The 25,542-nt window shown below is 45.0% G+C and overlaps 1 protein-coding gene across 1 annotated transcript in view; it reads left to right on the forward strand.

Annotated features, from left to right (window-relative positions):
- GALNT16 (polypeptide N-acetylgalactosaminyltransferase 16) overlaps positions 1 to 25,542 on the forward strand; it is a 73,795-nt gene that overhangs the window by 24,511 nt on the left and 23,742 nt on the right. The window contains exons 2-5 of the mRNA XM_048307131.1: positions 12,473 to 12,648; positions 15,437 to 15,535; positions 21,833 to 21,900; positions 24,320 to 24,385. Of these exons, the coding sequence (XP_048163088.1) occupies positions 12,473 to 12,648; positions 15,437 to 15,535; positions 21,833 to 21,900; positions 24,320 to 24,385 (409 nt within the window). The remainder of the gene's footprint in view (positions 1 to 12,472; positions 12,649 to 15,436; positions 15,536 to 21,832; positions 21,901 to 24,319; positions 24,386 to 25,542) is intronic.

Genomic DNA, 25,542 nt, shown 5'->3' on the forward strand with positions numbered 1-25,542 from the left:
ACTCTGTGTGTGTTTGTTTCTCATTGTTTACTTTTTTGTTGTGGTTGAAATCCTGCTGATGTCACTGGCAATTTTACCACTGAATTTAAGTAGTAAGTTACAGTCAGTCAGACTTTTACATTGAGCACAAAGCCTATGTGCTTCATGTAGCTTTGTGTGGAGAGGAGAAAGCAGATCTCACTGAGCAGTGCTCATCCTCACAAGCAGCCCTGTGGGTTTCATGGAGCTGTGACAGGACTGGATGTGTCTATGTTTATTTTTCTTTCATATTTAGTAAGGCTGCTGAAGGCCTGGGCAAGGTTCTTTGGCCAGTGGCATTTTGAAGCTGTTCTCTCTCTTTGGTGAAAGAGGTCTGTGTGGTGAAAAACGCACCTGCTCGGTGCCCCTTAGGCCATGGGAGGTAGTGAGGCTGTTGTGTTGCCCAGGCTTATGAATGGAGGTCACTCAATCCTACTGCTTGTACTTAGCTGTCATACTTTGGAAGAGAAGACTCTTCTAAAAAACATCCAATGGATCTTGAGAAGGAAAAACTGTCTTCTTGACAGGATTGGTTATACTCACACAACGCTCCTCTGGGAAGCCAAAGGTTAGGATCACAGCCCCAGCTATCAGAAAGAGACACTCACATTTCTTGCTATGACCCATACGTGAACTTTGAAAAGTGAAAACTTGCTCACGGAGTGGAAACTGCTGAGCTGATGACTGGGTTGTGAGCCAGCTGGGTGGCCAGGAGAGGAGGGGGGTATGTCAGGAGTGCAGTTTTTGGGTGAGAGGGAAATGGGACTTGGTTGCATGACTCTGGGAGCTTTTTAAAAATGGAATTTGGGCAAAATTTCATTAGTTGAATATGTGGAGGAAAATGCCAGACATATCTTTTCATAAATGAACTCAAAACCAGCAGCTCCCAAAATCTGCCTGATCAGATTTATGGTTAAGCCAGGCTAAAAGAAACAGCTATAGCCTGAGGTTTCTGTAGTGGTGTTATTGCTGACCACAAAAAAGTCAAACATTACTTGATTTGAAAATCAAGTTCTGTGTCCTTTACCTTCTGGGTTTTGAATTTCTAGACATCCACCTTTTTCTTTTTTGCAACTATGACAGCAAAAATTTATCCTATCCATAGAAAAGCTGTGAGTTCTCGTAACAACATAGCCCAGGAGTTGTATCTTTGCAAGATGTCTTTACACTACAGAACTTTGAGCATTGTGTGTGCAGAATCAGATGATGCCCTTTTTATTGGACAGGGATTGATTGAGTGATGCATTTTAAAGATCCTCACTATCATTGACTTTGTTTTGCTGCAGTTTGCACCTGCAGAATGAGACAAGGGGCTATGTGAGGGACTGCGGCACTTTGTGCATGGGCAGAACTGTATTTCCATGAGCAGTGGTCGTGGCCATACCTGTCCTGAGTGTATTTTTGTGATGCTTCAGTGGTTCTGCTCTTCCTTATGTGCCCAGCTCTTTCCTGGTTGACAGTGATTAAATGGCAGAGCTGGGGGGCCGTTGAGGAGGCCTCTATTATTTGTGTGATTGAAGTCTCAAATGACAGAGGCCTGCATAGTGTAACACAGGTGTTTTTCATATTTGACAGGCATTTATGAGCCTGCTGCATGATTCTTCATTGGTATGCATCCTTGATTAAATTTGCTGTTGGGGAGGTGAATTTAATGCCTTTGCAAATGGAGACCCAAGCAGAATCAGAGTGCAGCTCTTAGGGTTTTGTCTGTTCGCACTGATTGCTAGGTCCTGGAATTGGAGCAATGCAGTAACTGAAAAACTAATCAATTAAAATGGAATATCATTTGGCTCCTAAACAAAATGGCAATGGCCCAATAGTCTCAAATCTTCACAGACAGATAGGCAGTGACTTTTTCCACTGTTAGAAAACAATGTTGCATGCTGCAGGGCTGAATGCCTGGCAGAGAAGATGTCTGCATGAAGAAGGTCTTATACAAAAAGACTCATTTTTGTAATAAATCACGGATATGTATGCACCATCACTATTGTCACTGCAGAAGGAATGTCAGTACAGTCCTTGGGAGTAGATCTCATAGCTTCAAACCTCCAAAATACAAGTCTACATTGCGAGCTGAAGGTCATTCTTGGAATTCTCCAAGAAACCAGGTCATGATTCGGTGGCAACATGAGGAGTTATATTAAGTCACTCTGCTAAATGTCACTTTGGTTGTTGGTTTACAGACAATTTGCATTTTCATATTGGGTCTGTCTGACTCCTAAACAATATGTCCTGCCAAAAGCCTTTCTTTGTGATGTTCAAAAGCTAATGTGAGGAGGAGCTGTGTGGAGCATTGTGGTAAATTACCTGACTCATCAAGGTCAGGTCCTGCTCAGGTGTTATTTCCTGGAAACACAAGGTCCGTGCAGGTTCTGGGGCTGTGGGCCAGCCTTCAGAAGCAGCATGGTACTGGGCCCAGCTGGCACAAAGGCAGGAAGGAGTGTGGCTGCTGAGGCCAGACTGCCACCTGGCTCACTCTGCAGGATATGCAGTTCTTCTCACCTGCCTGGTGCAGCTACTGTGACAGGTGTGACAGGATCAGTCTGGTGATTAACATGGGGAGAGAGGAGAGAGTTGGTGCAGAATTGGATTATACTTAAAATCATGACTGTTTGAGCAAGACCTGCTAACAAAAACACACTAGGAAAAAATTTTTCCTTGTTGGAAGCCAGGGAGAAATTCCCACCTCCTGCTGTGGGGCTGGCTTTGTCCCTGGTGGGGGTGTGAAGTGTCCTGAGGTGTACCCTTGTCTTCCTGGCTCAGCTGTGCATGTGCACAGTATTTCTGTGGAGTGTGAATGTTGGCTAATTGCAAAGCCACACTATTTTATTCTTAATCTTCTCATCTCCATTTAAAGCTCTAGCTCTTGAGGATGAATGATTAAAAAGGTACTTTAGCTTCCTTTTTCTAGCCTTAGCAAAAAGCCCTTGCAGGGTAATCTTGAAGGAAAAGAAAATGAGCCCCAAGCTTAATATAATTAAATACTTTAATACTTTGGGTGAGTGATGCCTGCTTCTCAGTGCTAGCTGACCTCTGTTCATCTCTTAGATAACCAGTTCACTGCTTACTATGGTAGCAGCTTATGAAGCCTAAAGTTGCTTTCTCCTTTTCTGTGAAAATATCCGTGGCGGCATCTGTCACTCCAGACAGTTGTGATTCACTGGGAGGAAAGGACTGAATGTAGGTCACTTGAGTTCAAAGGGAATAGACTAGATATCAGCACGGCAGGCACATACACATGTTGTGTCTGTGCAGACAGCGTAGGTGGGGAGTGGGCAGAGAGAGGTGCAGCTTATGTGACTGATGATTTATGAAGACATAGACCACCCTCATTTGAACTGTCTTGTTGGCTTTTTGGCTGTTACAAGGTAACCATGGGGCATCATCTTGATACAGAATGCTATATGTCAGTCTGTCTTGATATAGGTGCTATAAATCAGGGTTCAGGTGACACCCAAGTGGCCACTGAGCATCTAATGCTTAGAAGACAAATAACAAAATATTGTTCTTTTTCTTCTTTGTTTTCCTAAGTCAAAATCACTGGGAAACCAGAGGCATTCTTTGCATATTTAAATGTCTCTGAAGACGGGGATATTTTTCCAAAAGAAAAAAATGCATCTTCACGTAGCATTTTTTACTCTGAAGGACCTCAAAACACACTTTTACAAATAGTGTAGGTATGACTTTTAGTAGAGCAGTATTCCTACATACAGTAAGTAACCTGGATGGCTTTTGCTGAGGAGATTTCCTGTGTGATACTAAACAGATGTCTGAATGGCCTAGTCCCTTAGGTGGTGTCATGGATCTTTGTGGATGTGCTTGGAAAACAAGTGCCGTTTCAGGGAACAGCAACCCTACAGACATCACACTCCCCTCTTGTGCTGGTAGCCAGCAGTTTTGAAGGCCATCCACTCACTGTTTTTCATGGGGTTTTCCACATTGTTTTTCTTCTGGAGTGGAATACAAAAGCATAAAGGTTTCTACAAGCAAAAGTGGCAGTGTTCATGTCACAACAAAGTTTGCTGAATAGAGAACAAATGACATTACTCCAAGGTATGAGATAGACTGAACAAACATAGAAACCAGATGTATGCAAGTCTGGACATGTGGGTGTTTATACAAAATCAATGTATGTAAATATCATAAATATATTAAACCAAAAAATTATATTGTACATTTTCATAATAGACATCTGTGTGCACTAGACTTGAAGCTGAGGAAAGAAATGGGCCTTGGCAACTGCATTACCTCATCTGGGGTCTGGATTTCTGTGGTTCTGAGCAGCCTCATTTCCTCCAAGCTGTTTGGAAGAGAGTGCCCTCAGGTATCTGAAGCCCTTTTGGCTTCCATTACTTTGCTTTATTTGACACTCCTGAAAACAAAAGACCAAAAGGATACCTTAGGGCATCATGTCCCCTCCCTCCAGTTATGGGCATGTCTTCCTGCCTCTGGGCAACTGGGCCAGAGCACTGTTTAGGGTCTAACCCTTGTTAACTGCTGAAAGTCTTTCCAGGATCGAATAGCTGGGTCAAAGATGGACACACTTTATAGAAGTCATCTCCTGCTGTATATCTATATATACTATATCTGCCTTGGCCAGCAGCAGAGCAGGATAAACAGTAGTATTGTGCATCTGTCACATGAGAGGTTGTATAATAAATCCCAGCTTCTCAGGTTATCATTCTACAATGAATATACATCAGGACTGCATTCAGAGGGGAAACCAAGTTGGCAGGATTTATGAATTGATTGTTAATCTAAGTGGGCATGGAGAGAGGTTAGTTGGTGCAGAAGCCAGTCACTGCATGTGGAAGTAACTTGTTTGCACACAGTGTGGTGCTGAGCTCCTGTAACCAGCACGGCAGCAAATACCCCACACTCTTTGGGCTGCTGTTCGCAAGATGAGTGACACTGATGTGTGCTGCCGTGCTGGCACTTGCGCACTCTGCGTTACTTTTCGCTGCCCTCCGGTTGTCAACCCATGCTGCCTTGCATATCTTTGAGAGCTGGGCAAAGTGATCCAGCCATGCTTCCTGGAAGCATATCTTCCCTCCTCTAGACAAGGACTGCAGGATCTGGATGAGATATTACAGGAGGAATGCTTCTCCACAGAGACACTAAAGAGATGGCTAAGTAGGATCATTAGGCAGAGGCCACATGGCTGCCTCAGAAGCAAGACTGTGAGTACTTACACAAGAAAACAAGGAGTTGGGAGTGTGGTAGGGCAGACACCACCTTTCTGTGTGCTGAGAAGTTGGATGAGGGTATCAGAGAACCCTTGCTCATGATAGAGGCAGTAATTTAATTACTCAAGGGGTTTTTTTTGCTGCTCCCTCTGTAAATTTCCCACACACTGTGTTGCTCTCTTGTGTTGCTTTCTTCGCTAAAACTCCCCAAAAGACCAGCTGTCAAAACACAGCAAGTTTGTGACCAAAGAAAGTGACCAAACCTTGTCCATCAACACATTGTTGTGACCTGTAAGTCAGCAACACCCTGTTTCTAAACTCTTCACACCAACAACCCATGTCTGCTTGTGACTGACATCGTGGTAGTGTGTGATCTTCACCTAATCCATGCTGCAGGCAATAACATGGAATACATTGTGCCATCTTCTGTATCTCTTGGAGGAGGGTCTGAAAGTAGCATCCAAAAATTGCTGGTTGTAGGGAGGACGTTGCTGTGGAAACCAAACACAGAAATGTAGTTGTTTCTCCTTTCTTATCTTGTACAGACTTTCCACCTTTGCAGGCCACATTGTTGAGGACACTTTCCTTGTCCATAACTCAATGTTTGGCAAAGCTGTGAGGGAAGAAAAGAAGAACGAAATAGAAAATATTTGGTGGAATGACATGACTTTCTAGTCATGAGACAGGTGTAGAGAGAAAGGTCTTCTCAGGGCAAAACCAGAAGAGAGAAGAGATGCAAGTCTTGCCGAGTTGGCAGAGAATTGCCTCTGCTTGGACAGAAGGCAATAAATGCCCAGAGACTATGGAAAAGAATAGTGAGGTGGAGAGGCACTTTGGGCAAGCAACAGTACTGGAAAGCAAGCCCCAGCAGTCAACCTCTGTTTCTCACTTTCACCATCCCATGGCAACTACAGCTCTGTCACAGAGCCTGGAGAAGCCCTGTGAGCTGCTCACCATGGGCTCTTCTCAGAGGGCGCTGGAAATAGCCCTATTGGGAGTCGACTGCTGGTCTCCAGTTTGGAACTGGCAGCAGGCCTCAAGACTGCCCAGTGTTAATGGCAGTGGAAATTGTTTGTGACCAGCTAGGTGCTGTGGGAACTGATCGAGTTGCTTTACTGTTTCCACTGTGTTACTCCAGTTTGTGCAAGCTACAAATGAAACATTCAAATTGGTCTCTGGGCTCTGCTGTCAGCACTTGCACTTGTTCTCGAAGAACAGTGATGGTTCTATTTAACTGTGGTAATTTTTATTAAAATTTCATAGTAGAAGTTCCATAAGTGCATGGTTCCCAAACCACACTTAAAATGCTTTACACAGTTTAACAAAGCATGAATAAAATAGGCCCTGTGCTGTCAGGCACAGGCTTTTGTCTCTGAGGACTGTGAGCAGTTTTTTAGAGAAGTGTACAGGCTATTTCGTGAGACATAACGAAAGCCATGTGTGCACTGGGATTCCTAGCCCCAGCTGGAAATGCAACACACCGTCTAAAGCAAATGCTTTTGGCAACAGGTTATTTAGCTCACGTGATCTTGCAGGTTCAGCCCATAGGGAGTAGCTTGCTCCCTCGGAATTTTTCCGGAGTTGCTGCAGCTCTCAGTCCTGCCCTGTCTGTGATCTGCGCCATTCATAGCCCATCCATGTGCCAGCGTATGGGTTACAGAGCTGAGCAGCACCTGTCTCTGAAGCATCCCCAAGCACTGCTCTGTTTACCAGCATCTCACTGCTGGTGATGGGGCTGTGCTGGCTTGTCCTCTCCAGGACTTGTCTTCAGGTCACTGGGACAGTGCATGGAGCATGTAGAGTGAGCCCACAGAGAAGTGTCACACCATGCGGGCCCCAGCAGCACCGGTGGGGTTTGCAGAGGTGACTTGGCTCTGACCTTTGTTCTGAGGGATGAGGATTTGCACAGCCAGCAAGTTTGTATCTCAATCTGATACAATCTGGGTTGTTTCAATATAGGTTGAAATTGGCATTAAACCAGTTCAGAGGAGGGAAATCGGCTGGGGGGAGTTGGACGTGCAGAACTTGTGGGAGGGAGGTGCTGGCAGGGTTGGGGGTTGTGGCAGTGACAGTGTGTGAGGCTGTGGCAGCGGCGTAAATTGAAGGGGGGCTTCAAGAGGGAAGAAGGTTTGGTGAAGTTGTTACTCCCTGGTTTGCTTTGTGTCCATATTGGTCAACTAGACCTTCTGGTCAGTTAGGTATTCCATGGAAAGACACTTACTAGGGATGGCTTGGAATGGAAGCTTTTCGCTTCTGGGGTTTGACAGAGCTGAAGCAATTGTGAAAATGAGCTTAAAACAAAGGCGAAGAATGGCACCCCCTGCTCCATTAATTGTGCTGGTGCTAAACACTTGTAAGAAGTGCAAGAGCTGCAGAGTATACGTCCTGTTACATAAAACTGCTGTTGGACTAATTTCACAGTAACTGTAAAATTAATAATTGCATTTACCTTTGAGAGTTTTACATACCTTACTCTAATTAAATAATGATTCCTCATGACCCCTGGAGTATGGTTATTCTTTTTGAATTTGGCCAAGCCTGCTGTTAAAAAAATGCATCTTGGGACCCTGAATTCCCCAGCTCTGGTTTTAGTGGCTGTTAGCACGATGTGGCAGCTGCTGTGCCTGTGTCTGATGGCAGACTGTGACAATGCATAGAGATGAATGGCACTGTCTGTATTACAGTCTTGCTATTTCACAAGGAATCTGGCCTAGAGGAATATCCCTGTGTTAGTTGACAAATGAGGCTCTCAAGTTTTCATGGACATGCATGGCATTAATTCCTTTCCCTTAATCCCTCATTTACAAAGTTAATTTTTCTATTTAAATAGTTTCCGGCCTCTCAAACCGTGTCAAAACACAAATAAGAATATGCTATCAACAGCACAAGAGCATCTGAGTCCATATGGTCACTGAAAGGCAAAAGCATATGTGAAAATGAGAAATGGTGAAATAAGATTAGAAGGTTTACAGTATTTCCTGAAATTTTGATATGTGAAATTTTTTTGAGGTCTCAGCAATGTTTGGGACAAAACTTAATTCGTGCAAACTGTTTGCTAATCCCTAGTCTAGACACTCACATTTCCAGTGCCTATTCATCTTTATTTCTGCTACCATGTAGCACTTTTTTTTTTGTTTTTGATCTATCAGAGAGCATCAGTCATAAGGAACTGGGCTCTTCTGCTCCCCTAACTCGCACTTGTAGTTCCAGCCCCAAGCATGGGGATACAGGGCATGTAACTACGTCAAGGACCTAGGGGTATGAACTGTCCTGTTGGTATGGTAAAAGTCTTGACTCTGCACTCAGCTGTACATACTGTGCCTTTAACATACCAAAGCTAATATCTGCTTATATTGACTTCTTCCTGAAGTGAGAGGTGTTAATGTGAAGAGACAGGAAAGAGGGGAGTAGACATTAGTCCACCCTTCTCACAGGGTTTGGCAGGGTTTCATAGAGAACCTGCACTGTTCCTGTCACGTATCATTTGACTTCACAGCAATAAACGTCCTGTAGTCCAACATCTGTGTTCTAGGAATATAATCTGATAGAGCAAGGCACTCCTTAAAGATAAGCTTTATATTCACTTTGTCAGGCTAGTTCATAGCTGTCTAGTCTCCACTCCGGATTGTGTTTGCTCTGCTTTTTTAATCTGCCTTTGCTGCCGTGTGGTTTGTAATGAGCTGTAATGTCTAGGGCTTTTCTGAGGAGTTGCCACTGTGCTGTCTCTGCCATGTTTAGTGTCAGCACAGACCTGCTGAACTGTAAAGGTCTGCAGTGCCCTTATTGAGTTGCATTTACTGTTTTCAGACATTTTTCCCCTGTGTTGAGGTAATTTTTTGAATTTTAATCCTGTTTCTCAATGTGTCTGATATTTTTTCTGGATTTCCTATGGGTTTGACAAACATACTGTCTGAATATCCAAGGTATTTATGAAAATACTGAATAGTGCTGGATCCAGAACAAACCCCTAAGACTTGCTCTTACCATAGCCCCTCTGCTGTGACAGTGAACAGCTAATAATTATGCTCCGACAGTAGCTTTCCAACCATTTTCACCCATTTTGCAGTAGTTTCGCCTAGACTATTATTTCTCTAGCTTGCTAATGAAAACATCTTAACAGCCTCTACCAAAAACATTATCAAAGTCATGATGTAGCTATCTCCTGCTTCTCCGTACCCTTGAGCCTGATTACTCCATCACAGAAGAAAATTAGATTGGTCTGACATGATTTGGTCTTGACAAATCTCAGTTAGCTCCTATTTATTACTGTCTTATCTTCTTGGTGCTCATAGGTGGGTGTTTGGTTACTTGTTGATTATCTATTGATTAGCTGCCTTTCTGGAAGCTGAAGCCAGGCCCTCCTGGCTATCATCCTCTGAATGCTCCCTTTTCCCTGTTTGAAGAGAGCACAAAGAGATACTGTCTGAGATAAAACTGCAAGTGGGGCTTAACTCTTAACTGGCATTCTTTTTCCAGTGCTCTTTTACCACTTTTTGATGTGTAAGTAATGTGAGAACTTTAGTATCTAGAGGAATTACCCCTGATAGTTCAAGTTTAAATATGTCACTGCCTTGAGGGCAATGAAGGGCCTTCTGTCCCTGCCCACCTCCCGGGACTCTCCCCTCCCTGCCCATGGCCAGGACCCCAGGGTCTCACAGCCGCTTCCCCAGTGACGCTGCAGCAGGGCTGGTCTGCAGCTCCCAATAGCTTTGCCCTGCCCTGCCCTGCCCTGCCAAGGTGGGCCCCCATCCTGTCCTTCCCCAGAGAGGTGCCTGATTCCCAGGGGTGGGGCTGCCCCGGTGCCCCCGCCCCGGTGCCCACTTCTGGCTGGGATGTAGGACGGTCCCTGGTTGCCAGACCCTGCTCCCCACCATAGGGAGCACCCAGCCCTCGCGCTGTCCTGAGAAGAATGTCTCCCGAAGATATATTGTCATTTCCAGCATTTTCTAGTATGTTCCTGGCAACATAAACCAAAAACAGCTGTTGCTTTTACGGGACTTGGAGAGGCAAGAGATAAGTAGCAAAGGGCAAGCGAGTGACTGCAAAATATTTAAAGGTGTGTGATAAGCTGGGCTTTTGCTGCAAACCAGCATTGTTTCTAGGGCAAAAGGAAAAAGAGAAATGGAAGCTGAGTTTGACAAAACTTCTTGTATGATTTAAGGAAAGAAAACATTTCAGTTTTTAGAGGTATGAAAGTAATTATTTTCTCATCACACTGAAAATGCAATTTCAAGGAAGATTCTAGGCAGCAGACTGTGAAACCAGCCGTCAAAGTAGCTAAGATGTTCCAAAAACCCAGCACCATGACCAGGTGATGTGGTGGTGGCTGCAAGGGGCAGAGAGGATGGCAGCAGCATCCCTGGAAAAGGGGTGGCAGAGCAGGACACTCTGCCCGGAGGAGCAGAGCAGAGGCAGGCTCACCCAGCGGAGTGTGCCTGTTTGTGTCCTACACAAGGGCAAATCCATAAACATCGCCTTGGTTGTGCAGTGGCTGAAGGAATTTCTCTGTGTTGAAAACAGTAGCCTTTTTTTTCTCCCACAAAAAGAGGTTTGCCTCATTCTTGTATGGTGGGAAAGGGAAATCTGAGCATCAGGCTGACCCTTGGCTGTGTTAGGCATAATTTTACGGGCCACCTTCAATTTTTTTTTTACTTAATTCACCTTCTCTCCAAATGGAATAGTCCTAACCTCTAATTTCTCTTCATCCTCCAGTACCTTCCTTCCAGATACAAGCTTGACAAAGCTTGTGCTCTGGCCACAGCTGCTGAGCTGTCACTGATTTCATATAGCTGCTCACGATGGTTTCCGTTTTCTCTGTTCCATTTGCAGTGCACTCAATTTGCTACATTTCCCATCTCGGCAGACCGAGTGCAAGGTTTCATTTGAGCTGTCCACGGGGATGCTCAGATCTGTAGCCTGAGTGGTCACGGTTCATTTGAAATCCATCAATGTACATTAGTAGTTCAATTTATTTTTTCTAATGTTCATTGTCTTGCACTTCTCTATGCTGAATTTCATTTGCCATCATCTTATCTGACTGACTGGTTGTCTGCACTGCAGGGTAGCCCTTGTCAGAGAAAGGTGCAGAGATGAGTGTTCTTCTAAGCACTATCCTGCTTAAAGAATTTGCTGTGGTGTTGGGTCTCTTGAATTCTTTCCCAGCCCACTAGAATGGCTCAGCCAACATGCTGTGTGATACTGGGGGCCATTCTCTGGTCTCTTGCCCTCTATAACTCCTAAAAGGAGCCGTTCAGCAGAGGGAGAAACATGATCAAGCCTGGTATTAGAGGGAATCCAAGCTATTTTACAGAAAATGATCTCAAGATCTGTGAATTATCTAGTGCTTTGAATGAGAAGTGTATGTGCCAGTATCTGCCTCTTGCAGCAGTTTTAGGGAGCTCCAGGACTCCCTTGCAAGGCTGGGAGTGTTTTGTCTTCTTCATGATTTGGTCTATCAAACAGCTACCACAGACAACTTCTTAAACTACTTTTATTGTATAAACAATCTTGATTGCTTTAGAAGCAGATAGTTTAGAGTTTGTAGGTTGTTTCCAACCAGAATCATGAACTTAAGAGTTCAGCACAGGCCAGGAGCTGTGCCTGTCCTCTCTCCTGATGACCCTAGTGAATGATTTTCAGGTGCTGGTATTGTACTGACTCTGTGGCCTAGGAAGGTTAGAAGAAAGTTAGGAGAGGAGAGGGATGGCCCAGGTCTTTTAACTCTTGTGGGGTACTGGGGACAGTCATGTGCAGCTTTCAACTGTATCAGGGACATTTGTGAGACTGGGCAAGTCTGAGCAAGGCACAGCAAGGAACCTGTTAAATCAGCTGCCTCTGTGTTTGTATGCAGTAGTGACTGTCGAAAGGCTGAAACTGCTTTTCCTCAAAATACTGTGTCTCAGCCACCTTGGCTGCAGACTGCTCTCAGACATACATTGCCTGGAAGAATTTCCAAATGCCTGCAGTCTCATACATTCTGTGTAACAAGTGCTAAAGGGAATTTGGCTCTGCCTGTGCTATCAGGAACAGCAGCTTTCACCCCAGGCTCAGTCAGTAAGGATAGTGAAGCCTGCAATTTTGCTCAGAGATGGCAATTTTAACACCCTATCTGTGAGGACTTCCTGCTTTCCTTTCCAAGCTCTTGCCTGTCCTGCCTTCCCCCATACGTGAGTGACTTCCAGATGTGTGGCAATGTCTGAACATGCTACCTCTGTCTAAACATGGGCCAGCTGCTCTCCCTGACGCTCTGATGCTTGTCTCTGCTCTAGATGACGAGGGCTCCCCAAGGAGAGAAGAGCAGCCGGCGGGGTTTTGACGAGAAGGCTTACTTGTCCTCCAAGGTGCTGAAGGCTGGAGAAGACCCCTACCGCCAGCACGCTTTTAACCAGCTGGAGAGTGACAAACTCAGCAGCGATCGACCCATTCGGGACACCAGGCACTACAGGTACCCTGCAGCCCCTGCTCCGAGCCGGGGCTGCTGCTTGGTGCAGGGCATCCACTGCTCTCCTGTGTCAGTCTGCAATGCCAACAAAGGATATTTTGGGTTTTTCTTTGCCAGCTATGGTCCACTACTTCTCTGAATTTCATGGTTTATCTGGAGAGGTCTCAAATGTTCAGAGAACCTTGACTAATTCAGTCCCAGCTTGTGACTTTTCTAACATCTCTTTTTCCAGATCCAAGCATCATCCTGTTTTAGCACAGCCCCTCCACTGCAGCTCAGATTGCTCATTGGACAGTTGTTTTTTGCCCAACTGCCCCCACACTCATGGCTTCCCTCAGCATCCTTCTGTCCTGGCTGCACACAAAGCACACCTTTGTTGCAGCCTTGCTCTTTTCTAGTGTTTCTCACCTGCTGTGCCCTGGCTGTCTGAAGCTGGTTTGGTGCTTCTTTCCGGCCTGAACATCACTGGATGAGGGCTGCTGGGGTTGGGATGAAACTATTGTGCAAATACAGTGTTTCATGGCTTGCACAGTGCTTATTGTTCTGTCCTTGTTTCACTGAGGGTGAATTTGTTCTGCTGAAAAAAATCATCTTTCAATTGCTAATAGTGCTCAGGTAACTATTTTGTCATTTCTGGAGTACAAAAAGGTAATGCTGTAATAAAAAGAGGGTCTTGAAAACTGAAGGTTTAATAGTAATAGGATAGTGTACAATGGTCTACTTTAGTCCTAGACTCTACCTAGAACTACAGTTCTAGGTATGGTTGCAAAGCAACATTTCACAGCTGCTGGGAGCAGGAAACCAGGCATCTAAATTGATTGAAACTGTGAAAAGGATGCCAGGAGACATGGAGCTTTGTGAGCCTGCCAGCACTGACAGCCATCAGAGTGCTTTGTGAAGGCAAGCAGTCAGGACCTTGGTTGTGGGATCCAAGTCTTAGGCTCCTGTTCTCCAGCATAATATTTGGGATTGGCTTCCTAGTGACCTGGAGGCACTGGTGTCATGTGCTGTGTTACTGACAAGCCTCCCTGCCATGCAGAATTGCTGTTTTCTGTTAATCTGCTGTCATGTTCTGGCCTAAAATCAGCCCACTTCAAAGGTGAATTATTGTTTATTTTGATCTGTGATGGCATGCAGAGCATGTTTTTTGTGCAGAGCCTCATCTGTGCACTTCAGTCAGAAGAGCAATATATATGTGACTCCCTGCAAAATAAACCTATTTCCATGTTTCTCCCCTTTATGGGGAGCAATTTGGGAATGAGCAATCTGTGTTTGAGAATCTTATGTTATAACAATATTGGAATAGTTGCTGGGATGGCAACTCAGGATGATGACCTATTTCAGCTGACTGAAGTTAGGTTGTGGACCTGGCTCTCTGTTTAAGGAATGGGGGGAGTCTGTAGGCCACTAAAATATCAATTTTTCTTCATGCACCCAAGCAGAGCATGGACATACTTGACTCCACATCCTACAGGCTCCTTCTGACTTAGCATGTAGCTGTTTCTTTGATCCAAAGGGAGGGTCAACTTTCAAGCACAAACCTTGTCCTTGTTCTTTGTGATGCTGTAGTGATGCTGAAATATTGGGGAAACTTCCCCAAATAACACATACACCAGCCTCTTCTGCTTTCCCACTTCATGATTCCTTAATACATTTTGTATGCATTACATCATGGAGTTATTTTGAAACAATAATAAATATGGTCTGTCTCATGTCCGTTATCATATTTTCCACTTTAGTCTTTATCAAGGTTTCTTTGTATATTTGAAAATTGCTGTATGAAGCTGCTGTCCCCTTAATAAAACATTGCAAGGAAAAAGTCATAAAACAGTAGGATTGAAAGTGATGATGAAAACAGTAACAATTTAGCAACAGCCATGAAAGAATAGTAAGTAAATGTGGAAATACAAGTAGTGGGTCTAAGAAGCGAATTGTATTCCCTCTCAGGATGGAAATTCAGTCTATGCAAAGCCTTGAGTTATTAAAGGTAGGTGTGGGTTCTTCATCAGACAGGGAATTAGAGCAGACTGACTGCAGTTTGACACTGTCTGGAAGTTAAGAAGGCAGACACTTTGGAGGAGCAGGTCAGCCCAAATGTGCCATGCTTAGCATCTGCCAGAACTGGATTCAGGATTCACATCTGTGAGTTGTTCCCCTCACAGAAACTTTGTTCTCCACAGGGAGAAGCAGCCTGGTGCAAGATAATCCTTGGTTCTGAGTGTGAGAATGTATGTATGTACCTAACATTACAAAGTCAGATGAGAAGATAGAAGGGATTGCTCTTCATTGCCAGGGGGGCTAATAGTGTTGAGCCTCAGCAACTCCCCAGTGGAGATCACAGCACTAGCGAGTGTTTTCCTTTCTGTCGAGTGTCCAAAGAATTTGAAGTGCTTTATACAGCAATGCCTGGGTATATCAGCTCCATGCATCCTTAGCACGTGTATGTCCTGTGCATAAATAAACAAGATTTTATGTGAATCACAGGAAAATCCAGGGACTAGAGTCCATGATGTTGAAACTTAGCTCACTATAAAACCCATATGGCCTCCTTAGCATGCAGCTTTGTGAGTTTAGGTATCACAGCCTCCAAAAGTTGCCTTTCAATAGGCACAGTTGGTTTTAAGCTCTGCCAGCCTTGGTGCAGGGGCTGCTGAGGCCTCCCTTGCTGCAGCTCAACTGTGCCGATTCTGATTTTAGGATATTGCTCTCTTGTTAGAAATTCCAGGTACACTGCTGCAGTGGCTACTGCTGGGTAATGTTTGGATTACACTTCTGCTCTCCTGTGCTGCAGGTGCACTTCTGTACGCTATGACACTGACTTGCCAGCCACCAGTCTCATCATCACCTTCCACAACGAGGCGCGATCTACCCTGCTCCGCACGGTAAAGAGGTGAGTTCAGCTGGGGTGCCACACCTAGGTGGTGGAGTCTGGAAGTGCTCTGGTGGAAATTAGGCATTTTCCAGCAGCTAGACAAGCAGGGTAGCTGCAGTTCCCCAAGTGATTGCATTCTACTCTCGAGCTGGCCCACTAGGACAGGCCAGGGGCTTGGATTGGCATTGTGGGCATATTTTCAAATGCACAGCATATCTGTAGTTAGCCACTGTATGGCTCCAACTGGGGGAGTCATGAGCAGCAAGAAAGGGCAGCTGGACCTGCATCCACAGGTGAGAACACTCTGTGTGAGCTTGGTTTGGAAGAGTGAGGGGGGACCAAAGAGAACACTGTGTGTTGCCAGGTGCAACTTGAGGGATGGAGACTTGGGAGGGACTGTGTTCCACACATGGAAATAAGCAGCCAGCTCCCTGCTAGGGCACGTGTTACAGGAGCTGAGGCTGGCTCAGTGAGGGCAGGAGCACAGCTTGCAAGTCTCTCAAGCACGAAGTGGTGAACAACTCTGGTGGAGAGCAAGCCCTTGCTCAGAGTCCCTTGCTGGTAAACAGCTGCTGGACCTGATGGGCCACCAGCTTTGCACATAGCCCCTGCTGAGCCTGCAGGACACTTGCTATCTTGTACCAGTGTCTCCTCCTATCTGAGTATCTGTAGGGGCCAAATCGAACTAAGTAAATAGGTGGCATAGGGCCTGTCAGCATCCCCAAATAGATGGAAGCTTGTAGTCATCTGTACCACAAAGTGATGTTCCAGCTGCTCCTTCACCTCCCTCTTCCATCACCCCCACAGAACCCAGGGAGGCTCTTTTCCTTTTAGTTTCTACAGAAAAAAAAAATGCCCTCTGACTTCTCTGACTTACTAAGTAATTTCTCAAAGGGTCTCTGAAGCCTGCAAGCAGGCCCAGGAACAGCCTGTTGAGGCTGAAGGAAGAGTGAATTGTCTGTGTAGAAGGTTGAGCTGATGGTATCACTAACAGGAATGCATTATTCATCATTGCCACTTCTTCCCTTGACAGGCCCTGTGGACTTAAAGAAATGTGCTATGTGAATGGCATGTCTAGAAGGCTGGGTTTCTGCCTGCCAAGTTTGATGCTATTGTGTTTTCAGAGACCTGTATATATTGCATTAACACATTTTGTCTTTTTATTTCTATAATTTCCTTTTCATTTGAATCATACAATACAACTCTACAGAGTCACTGCTCAGAAAATGAGCAGACTTGTTTGGAATCAGCTAGGGCAGCTGGAGGAGATTTCTGCCTTTTCAGTCATAGGTCAGACAGTAAACAGGCGCTGAGAAACCATGGTAGTAGGATCCTTAAGAAAATTTCAAGGTAGCCAATCAAGTAGCCAGATGCCATGATAGTTAAATGAAGAGAAGATGATATTCAGAGCAGAGTATTACATAGAGAGAGAAATGGATATCCAGATCCCATGGAAGTGATGTGTACTAATGAGTGTCACTGATGGCTGAACAGGCCAGGCTTTCTCAAAGCCAGGTCAGCTGAAATAGGCTGCTCAGGGCTGTGCCTGGTGAGTTTTTAGTATCTCCAAGGATGACGACTCAGCAAACTCTCTGGGCATTTTCTTCTCAAGGCTAAATAATCCCAGCTCTCTCCACCTCACCTCATCCATCTGATGCTCCAGTCCCTTAATTATCTTAGTGGTCCTTCACTGGACCTGTTTCAACATGTCCCACTTTTTCTTGTCCTGGAAAGCCCAGAACTGGACACAGCACTTAAGATGTGATATTACCAGTCTCTCAGATGTGGTCTCCTGCAACAAGAGCCCCCAACAAAGACCTTGAAAAATGAGCGACCCATCTGTTCAGATTGGTCCCTGCCATCCTGCTGCCACTGGAGGAGTGCTGCTGTGAGGAGCTGGCTGCATTCTGCTGTGAATGGTGCAGTGGATGGAATTTCCTCCCAGACCTCTGGCTACAGCTGGGGTTTTCATTGCCAGATGGTTTACAGCCAGTGCAGGTGATGGATTTATTCCTTCCTTAAATCACATCAGAAGTGTCACTAATATATCCCTGTCTCATGAGAGATCCCGAAGGCTGAGTTCTTCTTGGACTCTACAGTACTTGCAGTGCCACACAACCAAGCATTGCTAGTAGCCTTGTCTTTTGAGCACTGAAGGTTTGACAACCATACACGGAGGTAAAGGCTCAGGTCACGGCTGCACTGCTAGAAGAGGCATAGGCATAAATCTGACTTACAGGTTGACACTGATGTTATAGAGGGATTTCTGTAACCTGAGAGTCCCGTCTTTCAGCAAAACTCGTCTGAATGTGCCAGGCTGAATTACTGCTCTGAGTGTAATTGTTGCGCAAGTCACATACACAGTCAGTGCACCAGCACTACGTAATTACTTTGCATCCCTGGCACTTTGGGATAAGTCAAGTATCAAAGGGACATAACTGTTCTGTTCTGTTGGGTTTATGACCTGGCTGTGAGTCTGCAGAGGACCACAGTGATATTAAGCAACAGGAAGCATAAAATTGCATTGCCTGCTTACCTGCTGACTAGTCAGGCTTGCAGCTTGTAATTATTTTTGTATCTGTAAGAGCTTTCTTAAACCAGGTAGAGCATGATTATTTAGATAATTAGAATGAACCATTTGAGATGCATTTGGTCAAAGCTAAATATGATTCTACTGTTATTAGGGGCCTTTTCCCAAGTTCAGTTATCATAATTACACTGTGGGGATGCTGTAAGAGAAATGGGTGTGAAAGAGGAAAACTGATGGCAATGAGCAGCACTAAAAGCAAAATTTTCTATGTCTGAAAAGCTGAATCTTTTGAGGTGAATAGAAAATGTATTACCAGTTGAAGTTTTCATATGTAAACCTTTGCAGGTGTGGTTTTGAGTGTCTGAATTTGGGCAGTCAAAAACCAGGCATAAGACTTTGGGAAATTCTAAAATGAAATACATGAAAAGGGTACCGGGATTTAACTGATCTTAAACCCAGAGGGAGCCCAAATGTGCTCCCCTGAGCCAGATACTGGCTTACTGCAAGGTAACTCAACAAAGTAGCAATGCTGGTACCAAAAGACCTTGGGAAGTGAGCCAAGGATGATACTCCTGCATCACAGGCTTATTGCAGGATGATCTAAACACGGCAGCTGTAGGGGCCAGATTCTGATCTGCATACCCTTCTTGCTAACCCCACATGCATGTGTGAACACATGGACTTTAATGCCTCTGGCAGCTCAGCAGTTGTCTACTTCTTCCTGCTGTCTCTGGGATCTCTGCTGTTGGGTGGAAACAACAATGTGCTGTTGTTGCTCCTTGAGGATGTATGTGTATGTTTGTGTATGAGGGAGAGGAGGAAATAGAGGAGTGACCGTGAGGAGGAATAACATATTCGCTCAAGTGCCCTGTTGCTTGTCCCTCCTGGCCTTCAGAGGCAGCATGGGCTGCATGCCTGCCTTCTAGTGTAGGCTCCAGCCATATGTTTCCAGTGTAGAGGGAGACAACTGGTTAAAAATATCCAGCAAGAGACTAAGAAGGGAAATAGGGAAAAAAAAAAGGGAAATGGGCTATCAGGCAAAACCCATGAACATGCCAGTTCAAATGGCTTGTTGCTGGCATCCTCAGTCCTGCAGGAGATGTGTGTCACTCAAGAGTTGCTTGCCTGCTTTGATCTCTTTTCCTTGCTAGGACATAGCTGTCACTCTTGAATCAGTCACTTGCTTGGCATCCTGGTCTCCTTCAGAAACAACTGTCACTCAAAAGGCATTTTGTGTGATTGATGTCTATGCATGATTAATCATTAAGCCATACCATCACTTTGCTGCTGTGATCATTCTTGCAGAAGAAAATGTCCACTGCTTTGTTGTTTGGTCGCTCTCTTTCTCTTTCTGATTTCAGTCACTATTGCAGGGACTGTTTGGTTTTGGTGCAAATGTAAAGGTGAATTGTCAGGCTCTAAGTCAATGGATTTGAACAGCTGTCAGTGGTTCAGTGCCTATGCAGAGAGCCTGTTAAAATTCTGATTAAGAGGATGCTGTTGTAATGCTAGAGCTTTTGGTGTAGTATCTCATTACAATGACAATTTAAATAATGGCAAAAAAGGATATTATTTTAGGGCAAAGGGAAAAGATACACCCTTCTGCTAATATCCAGAATAAACAAAATTATTGGTGAACTGAGGGGGGGATGGACGGAGGAGAGAAACTCATTGGCAGTGCTGCTGTCATGTCATGCAAGAGAGTAAGGATTCTGATACAGAAAGAAGAAGGAAGCTGTGAGAAAAGGCAAAGTAGGTAGGGAATCCATGAGATTAAGGGGGAACCAGAGTCCATGTTTCTGCTGTAACAGGCAATTGTCATTTGGATTTTGGAATTCTAATCACACATTTTTGTGTCTAAAAGTGATTGTCATGGCAGTCTCTGCACCTCAGTGAAGGGAAATATTAGGATTACTGTGCTCCTTGTTAAAAAGACAGGGAAGACAAAGTGCAAAGAAGATTAAGTACCTTTCCCAAGGAGCCACAGCAAGTTAACTGCAGAGCTGAGAGAAGAACAGGACACTGTACAATGACCTGTGAACTCCTCAAGGGGTGTGTTCTCTCCACTGGGGAATCAGTGGACAGGTAAAGAACAGAGAACAGAATGGGTTTTCTTCCCCAGTTATGTTGAGTTGAAAGACCTGAAACTTGTGGAGAAAATATGAGCATTGCCAATAGTCAAGCTAGTGGAAGAAGATGTAGAATACCATTTTACAGCCATAATACCGCAGTCTGTCTGGGTTGTTTTGCACTGTGTTTGCACAGACAAGAATTTCAGTGCAGGGCAACCTTGTCTGTAAAATATGCAGATGATGGTTGTGCTGGGAGAAGCTGCACTTAGAATGACAGAGGAACATCCCCCCACCTCCCACCCCACCATACTAGAGGATCCAGAGAAACATGAGCCAAGAGAAGCAAATGAGATTCAGCTATGGAAAATGCAAGCTCAGTCATCTAGGGACATGTAAGCTCAAAATACAAACACTATCAGAAGCATATAAAGCAATGTGAATCTGAAACAGAGTGGGATGTGTTACTGAGCAGCAGAACAGTCCGAATTTTGCTGTGTGAGAAAGCAGAAAGCTCTTCCGACTTCAGCTCAGTATGCAAAGCCATCAGTAATGTCATTTAACAAGATGATAATTTGTTTCTCTACACCTTCATGGATGGGAGTATGGGACTATTCTTGTTGTCTATTTGCTATATAAAACAACAACAAAAAAATCCAAAAGAGAAAAAAATCCAGAAATTTTTCTCCAGTATTGCTCAAAAGAGCAGGTGCCACTGAAATGAGACAAGTTGTTAGAACTAGGAGGACAGTATTTGCCTCTGTTTTTAGTATTAAAATTTGCATAGCTGCCCTCTTCATTGGACTGCCTAAGTGTCACTGAACAACCTTGTTGAAGTTAATGAGGACTGGTGTGTGCACAGAGGCTTTGGAGGAGGCTTGAAGGGGAAATATGATGTGTGATGGTAGTAAAGCCAAGAGAAAGACTTGAAGAAGTTCATGGAAAATGAGTTCAAGCATTTTAAATGCATGAGACTGATAAAAGGTCGGAACCAAACTGCTCAGACTCCAGGGTACCAGAATGCTTTGAGCTCTGAGGAGGGCTCTCCTTGTGTGTGTCCTGCAGATGCAACCTCACTGCTATCCCAAGGGTATTCCATGGAATGGTGCAACCAGCCTGAGGAGAGGGGGTGCTTTCAGCAGGTGTGGTGCTGGTTTGAAAGACAGACAGGTAACAGCAAAAGAGGGGGGAAAAAAATCCAAATCCTGAATATTGGCAATACTTCCTTCCAAAGAAGTGAATTGGTGAGGAAGTCTGAGCAGGTCTCACCTGTTGCATTGAGATAGAGCTCCTTGGTGGGGAAAGTGGCAGCACTTTCTGCTCTCCAGCAGTGATGAGTTTTGCCTAGAGCCTGGCAGATGGGAATGGCCATTGGGCTGCCTCGGGGCAGGTGGTGCTCTCCATTTTGCCTCTGTTTAGAGGCAGAGAGCATGCTGCAGCATCCTTTGCTAGCTGCCCCAGGCAAGTCTCACAGTCAGCTCCTGGCTGTGGGTCCTTGTAAGGTCTGGCTGAGATGTCACAGCTCTCTGGGATAGTCTCACTTGCAGTTTGGCTCCTGCCAATGAACACTGTTACAAGGGCAAGGTCACCACTTCCACTTTACTGGAGCTTGGTATTCCTGCTGTAATGCATAGCACAGCAGATTTCTATCAGTCCTAACATTGTTGTTATTATGGCAGCTCACAAAGTGTCTTTTTCTTTCCTGGGTCCCTGCAGTGTTCTGAACCGTACCCCTCCCAGTCTCATCCAGGAGATCATTTTGGTAGATGACTTCAGCTCAGATCGTAAGTTTGGACCTATTTCCTTTACACTTACTTCTTCCCACCTGTTTTCCCACTTTTTGTTTGCTCTCTTGAGTCTCCCTCCCTCACAGATTCCCTCTTGTCTGTATGCAGGAGAAAAAGAAAAAAAAGTAAGTCCTTCTATGTTTAATGTCCATGCATGGCAGAGGCCAGAGCTTCTTTTTTTCTTTCCATTGGGTCTTCCTTTTCTGTCAGCGTGGCAGTTTTTGCTAGGTTGCCAGAGATCTCTGTCAAGTTTCATTATGCACCATTTGGTGAGCAGTTTAGCACAGATATATATGTAGCAATGGTGTACATGAGCAGGTAATTACAGACCAGGAGACAAGAAGAGGATGCAGTGGAGCCTGCAGAAAATTTCTACCTGGGGTCCTGCAGCCAAGCCGAGGTGAGACTGGCTGTCTGCCTCCCTGTGCCTGGGATCCCAGGTGTCCCTGTGGGAAGCTGTGGAAGAGTTACTGCTTTGGACAGCACCATACCTTCTTCTGCAGCTTGGTACAGGGATGGAGTGTCTACTGCATGAGTTCCACCAGACCTGCAGACTGGAGGCTCTGGAGTCTTTCCATCTGAACAGTTGCTCTTGCTCCTGGCTGTTGTGTAGTAGTTGTGAGGTGGTGGGGATAGAAGACTTCTTGCTTCTCCCATGATGTGTTCTAGATTCAAGGACAATCTAGTTATGTACCTTTTATAATAATTGATAATTACTCCTTCAGAACACTTTACAGATAGCTGCGAATGCCCACCTTGGCCTGCTGAGGTAAGGAAGCAATGCTATTTTGATTTTGCAGCTAAATACTTATGTAGCTTTGGCCACCAAAAAACGTTTTTAAAGGTGGGTGCTGAGGTAAGGGACTTAAGTTTCTGAGGGCCTTTCAGTGTGATTTTAATAAGTACTGAGCTGTGCTCAGCTGTTTAAGTTCAGTGTTCTGAGCACTGCCAACAACACATTCTAAAAATTCAGTTCTCAATGGGCAAAGTTTTCCAGACCAACAGTGATGGATTTCTGGTACCTGTTCTGCACAGGGTTCAACCAGAGACTCCCATTTAGGCTCCTCAGTAAATAGAAACATTTTTTAAAGGTTCTATCGTATCACAGCTCTTATTTTTTCACTGGCAGCTGGATATTTGTGGATATAGCCACTTCCCTGAGACACTTTCATGGGGGCACTTCAGCACATATTTGAGGTCTGACACTTTGCTTTAATACCTGCCTCAGTTTCTCCAAATATACCGAGAGTCTGTCATCTCTGGCAAGTAGCTACAGGCAGAGTGAGGTACTCCACTCCTGCAGAGTGAATGACTTAATAAGGATTCTCATACCTGAAGCTGGGACTTGGCCAAGATAAGAGCATTGCCTTCCCTTTTAGCAGAGTTCCAGCAAAATCTTGATGCTCTGTAATTCAGAGCATCTGCCACTTCCCTTGGATGATGTGGCACCTGCCAAAGTGATGACTTAAGAGCAGTATTTCAGATTGCACATATCCTTGAGAATGGAAATGCTTTACAGGAACGTGCTAAGAGGTGCACTGTGGCTAAGGGCCTTTGCTTTCTCCCCAGAGTGCTCAGTCTGTGGGAAGATGACAGCAGGAAAGAGGGGACATGAGACATGAAAAGGAATATGGGATAAGAATGGAAACTGGAGTGAATTTGATGGAGCAAGAAAAAAGACCAAGTTAGAAATTGCTATTGCTATGACCTCTGCTAGGGCAGGAGTAGAGAGAGGATGACACAGAACTAAAGACTCAGTGCTCATTGGTACCTGGCTGGAGCAGGTAACTGTTCCTCTCCCTCATCTTCCCAAGGTAATGTAAATGAGGGATGCCAGGAGTTTCTGGCAAGCTGCCAGCAAAGCTGTTGGTCAGGCATCCATGTGTCAATGTGATGGTGTCTCCAAGGAAGCGGGTCACATCCCAGTGGCCTTTATTAAATAAAATCAAGCGGAAACTGCCCTGAGAACAAATGGCAGGAAATGCCCAGATGAGCCACTGAAGGCAAAGAGAGTGGATAAGATCACTTTATGTTACAGAACTCCCTTTTCCTTGGCACTTTGGTGATTTGCAGTCTTGGTTGCCTGTGTTCCCTCCATTTCATTAGTGCCCAGAGCCACGCTGCCAGCACATGCCCCATTGTTCTTGTGAAATGCTGAGCAGGGGAGATGGAGGCCTGGCTGCTCAGAGGATTGGGAAACATGGGCTCAGCTGCCTGAGGAGGACAGCAACCAGGCAGTGCTCTTCTGTGTACTCTATAGACAACAGGATTAAGGCCATCAGGCTGATTAATGTGATGTTAAATGAAAGCAGAATTTCCCCTCCCGTGCAGAAGCAGGAGGACAGTTATTTGGGGCTCTCTGTTGAAGCCAAATAATTCATGCATGTGTGCCAAATGTCTTTTTTCCTTCCCCAAGCTGAGGACTGCCAGCTCCTTACCAAGATCCCAAAGGTCAAGTGTCTACGAAACACCCGTCGAGAAGGTGAGTGTGGAAAGCGTTCTAAGTACAAAGACTTTGCCTATTTTTCTACATGACCCTGGTTGCCTGCCAGATGCTTACACATTGTTTCTTATAGTTACAGTTTGTTTTTTCAGTATAAGCATTTGGAAGCTCTATGGAGGAAGAACACAGCTTATCAACTCTCAGGCTTCAGCAGTCTCATTTAGTACTTAAGTAATGAGGAGTGGTGTCCAGAGGCCCTGGCTGGAACAAAGACCACATTTTAAGATTTTTATAAATAAAGATGCAGATGTAAGTCTTGTCCTTTTAAACTCAAACTAACTCTGGCACTTTCAAGTGCAAGATAACAAGCCATGTAGGAGACGTGGGAGAAGGAAAAACAATCATATATCTGTCATAAAGAGGTACAATTAAGGAAAGTTTTTTCTCATATATCTCCTACATATATAAATGACACTGACTTTCCCAGCTGCTCTTTAGTTTGACTCACATGTGCTGGCTTATTTCTAAAGCTGTCAGTGCACAGCAGGTTTGGAATGAGGATGTAGAAGGAGAGACAGGAATCACTGTTCAGTTCACAAAGAGCATCCCACATAGTGGGATGGTCTGTAAGAAAGTAAGGAGTCATCTGAGAACCAGGGTGATATCTCTGCAGGGCAGAAGAAAGGACAAATGGGAATAAAGCAGATCACCCAGTAAAGAAGGCAAAAAGCAGAGAGTAGGATTTGGCCATGGGGAATTGGTGACAGAGGCAGCAGGGTGCTCAGTGGGAGAGAGAGCGAGCAGGCAGCAGCGAGGTATCTGTGAGAAGGACTGGAAGGGAAGAACAAGGAGCCAGGTGAAAGTTCTGTGTCATGGACGGAAGTGACAGGAGAGGTCATTCATTGTGTGGTGGGAGGGTTCATCTGACTGTCCCCAGGGTATGCCCTGCCAAAGCTGCTCTCTGCTTCTGATGGAGATGTGATGCTACAGTGGGGATTCTGTAACACGCATATCAAACAAGGAGTCCCGTGGAAAAGAAATAGATATGGACCTATTCTTGGTAGATGTTTCAGAGATGTTTATTTCTCCAGCCGCAGGGCCGGGGCTCTGCCGAGGAACTGCTCAATCACGGGACCCGAGGGTCCCTGCCCACACAGGGGAACACAAAACAACCGATGGGGAACGAGGCTGAGCAG

This window comes from Corvus hawaiiensis, chromosome 6 (assembly GCF_020740725.1).
Source record: "Corvus hawaiiensis isolate bCorHaw1 chromosome 6, bCorHaw1.pri.cur, whole genome shotgun sequence".
Lineage (NCBI taxonomy): Eukaryota > Metazoa > Chordata > Aves > Passeriformes > Corvidae > Corvus > Corvus hawaiiensis.